Raw genomic sequence first — 3081 nt, 5'->3', positions numbered from 1 at the left:
CAGAAAGTACAGACAACAACTCTCCTCTCGTTCAGAGATTACAGATGGAGGTCTTCCATGGTCGGCAGCTGTACCTGGGAAAACGGCATGCGGAGCGTCGCCTGCACACATCCAGGAGGGGAGAAGGAGTCTGTCCTGTGCTCTACAGTGCGAGCCTTAAACGCAGCATCGGACACCTGTGGATTCATGCAGGAGGATTATCTGACAGACTTATAGGAAGTTAATATTTAGTGTGCAGTCCTGCAGTGAAATTCACAAGTAAAAAAACCGGTATTGACTCTCCTTCGACGTGAATGCGTGTTGCAGTTTTCTCTCTTTGTCTTCACTTGTTCTGTTGGATGATGATTTTAAACGATGCTGAACACATGAACGTACTAAAGATAAAGATGAAGGTGCAGAAGTAGTTTTATTGCTCAGAGCGTCCCAGCTCTGTGACCTCATCCTGGACAGGTGTCACATCGTCTGAATCCTCGGACACATCAGGTGAGCCAGAGTAAGTGGACCATGATGATGATGAAGATGAAGAAGAAGAAGGGGAGGAAGACGAAGAAGAAGAAGAAGAGGAGTATGAAGAAGAAGAGGAGGAGGAGGAGGAGGATGAAGATAAAGAGGAAGATGTCAATAAATGGGAAGCGCAAGATGGACACAAAGAATACGGCCTGAAGATCTCTTCTTCGTGCAGCCTCCCGAATTCCTGACCGCGGCGCTCTCTTTGATCTGACCCGTGGAGTCTCGGCCCATCGCCCGCGGGAGACGGCTCTGAGGATCCCGTCGGCATCACGATGTCCAGGAAGACATTCGGCCTTGAGCGTGACTCGTCCTCCTGAAAATTCAGTTCAAACTCATCATGCCTCCTCCGCTCATGGGCGACTTTGTCATTTAAGAATTGAACATTAATCGTGAGCCGCCCCACCTGCCAGTGGACCGTTAAATCCACGTGTTCAAAGTGCAAACGCTCCAGCAAATCCGACACGTCCTCATCTGCTCCACTCAGGTTTAAGTCCCGCCCCTCCTCGTAGTCGCTCTCATCGGATTGGAAATCAGCGTCCAAATCTTCCAGAGAGGTGCTGCGGCTGGGTCTGGGTCTGGGTCTGGGTGCGTGACCTCGCGTTGCTAATGAGGCCCTGTTAGCCATGGTACGTGTCGTCTGATGCCGTGGGACAAGACGGGGAATCACTGACAGTCAGGGTTGCTTAAATAAAATCAGAATGTGTTTACTGCGCGCCGTGGCAACCGTTTGATGCTTTGATTCCAAAGGCTTGTGGTCTTCTTGTTGCTGCGTGTTTGTTTGTGGTCTCCTCTTAAGGCCTTGAGTCCACCTGCCGTCTTTTGTCTTCCAGGCAGAAATGCTTGCATTAGACGTTTGAGGGACAAAAAGAGGAAAAAAAGCGCTGTACTGAACGCCTGTCCTGTCCTGTCTCTATGACAACGGCAGCTTTATTTGAGATCGCAGACGAGGACCAAAGAGGACGTGGGTACGAGACACGATGCATAGGCGGAACAAATCCAGGGAATATCGTATATATGTTTGGAAAAGCGACGTGGATGTCTTGGTCTTAGGGAAGTTCATGGAGATGATTAATGCACCACTATCTTTGTAAATATCTTCTCCGCCTTCGTTGTTGTTGCCCCTAATTTGATTGGTCGGTGAGGGAAGAGTGCCATCCATGTTTCAAATCGGTCTGGACTCAGCAGGAAGCAGCCGAGGATGAGGACGCTTTCGCCCTGGACAAACTTTAAAAACACAGACCTGCTGACTTAACTTCTCAGAGCCAGGTGCATGATGGTTGCTATTATAGTAGCTTAGCATAACTGCCTGAGTGTTGTCCTAAGTGGCAGTGAGGAATGTTTGCATGTCTCTGTTATGGAGTGCCGGCTGGGCTTTCCTCGTGGCCAGCGTGTTGGCCCTGGCTCGCTTCCAGGTCTGCAGGGCGAACGAGGGCCCGGCAGTCTTTGATCCAGCTCCAAATCTCTCTTCACTTTGGATTCAGTACTCGAGATAAGAAGCTGCCAGATTAACGTCACGGGACGCAGATGATTTATTAAAGTCAAGTGTGTGGGAATCCTTTTAAAGATGACATGTCCCCATCAGAGTGTGTGTGTGTGTGTGTGTGTGTGTGTGTGTGTGTGTGTGTGTGTGTGTGTGTGTGTGTGTGTGTGTGTGTGTGTGTGTGTGTGTGTGTGTGTGTGTGTGTGTGTGTGTGTGTGTGTGTGTGTGTGTGTGTGTGTGTGTGTGTGTGTGTGTGTGTGTGTGTGTGTGTGTGTGTGTGTGTGTGTGTGTGTGTGTGTGTGTGTGTGTGTGTGTGTGTGTGTGTCACAGACTCTAACCTTGTTTACTATAAAGCTCAGTCCCATGTCTTCAGTTTGGCATAGTGACATTTGCTCCGAGCTATTTTTACTGGATGAACTTCACACACACACCTCAGTTGGTTCATTTGGACATGGTGTGTGTGTGTGAGAAGGAGAGGTGGCCGCTGTGTGTTTGCTCAGAGACATATTTCCATGTACGTCCTTTTCTTAAAGTGCTGCTTGTTTTTCTTTTTGATTTTTTTTATCCCCGGGGGGAAATTCAAAACTTCTTCTTCAAAGCGTTCTTTACTCGTGGACTCGTATAAGACAACATGTGGATTTTATTTTCTATTGGTCAACACTGTCCGTGTCATTTGTCTCGTGGTCTTTAAAGAAACCAGGGCAGTAAAACGCTGCACATCCATCCTGTCTCCATGACAACAGTGTGTTGACAACGGCCGCTGTATGACCAACACTGCTCCATTACTTTTATACTGCAGGTCTTATATTTGAGATGGACACGAGAGGAGAGGAGGTGAGCGCAGGACGCGATCCTGAGGAGGCGTCAAAAAAAAGCGTCTTTCTGAAAAGTTGAAAGAGCGGCACGGCGCTCGTCGAGAAGACGCTTGGACGTCTGCTTTCTCGTTCCATCAATCGTCTTGTTGAGGTCGTCGGGGTTGTCGAGGTGTTGGCTCATTCAAACTATAATGTGTGCTTGCTGAATGGAGTTAAGAGGCAGTGATTTGTCGCTTCCTGTCAAACTGCACCGACCAGACAGAAACTGTCGCACAG

At 48.7% G+C, this 3081-nt stretch overlaps 1 protein-coding gene across 1 annotated transcript; it reads right to left on the bottom strand.

Moving 5' to 3' along the window:
* Positions 1-387: 387 nt before the first annotated feature.
* LOC306827133 (uncharacterized protein) lies at positions 388-1220 on the bottom strand. The gene is made up of 2 exons (XM_079348802.1): positions 914-1220; positions 388-823 (listed from the first exon to the last, which is right to left on the bottom strand). The coding sequence occupies exons 1-2, from the start codon at positions 1133-1135 to the stop codon at positions 407-409; spliced, it is 639 nt and encodes a 212-aa protein (XP_079204928.1). The 5' UTR covers positions 1136-1220; the 3' UTR covers positions 388-406.
* Between the last annotated feature and the right edge of the window lie 1861 nt (positions 1221-3081).

Source organism: Symphodus melops (assembly GCF_947650265.1).
Source record: "Symphodus melops genome assembly, chromosome: 7".
NCBI lineage: Eukaryota > Metazoa > Chordata > Actinopteri > Labriformes > Labridae > Symphodus > Symphodus melops.
Note: the sequence above shows the minus strand (reverse complement) of the source record. Positions and strands in the feature narration are given on the sequence as shown.

Coding starts and splice junctions, on each gene's coding strand:
- LOC306827133 (XM_079348802.1), bottom strand. CDS start 1,135: ATGGCTAACAGGGCCTCATTAGCAACGCGAGGTCACGCACCCAGACCC. Junction 824..913: donor ATTTAACGGTCCACTGGCAG/GTGGGGCGGCTC, acceptor CTGAATTTTCAG/GAGGACGAGTCACGCTCAAG.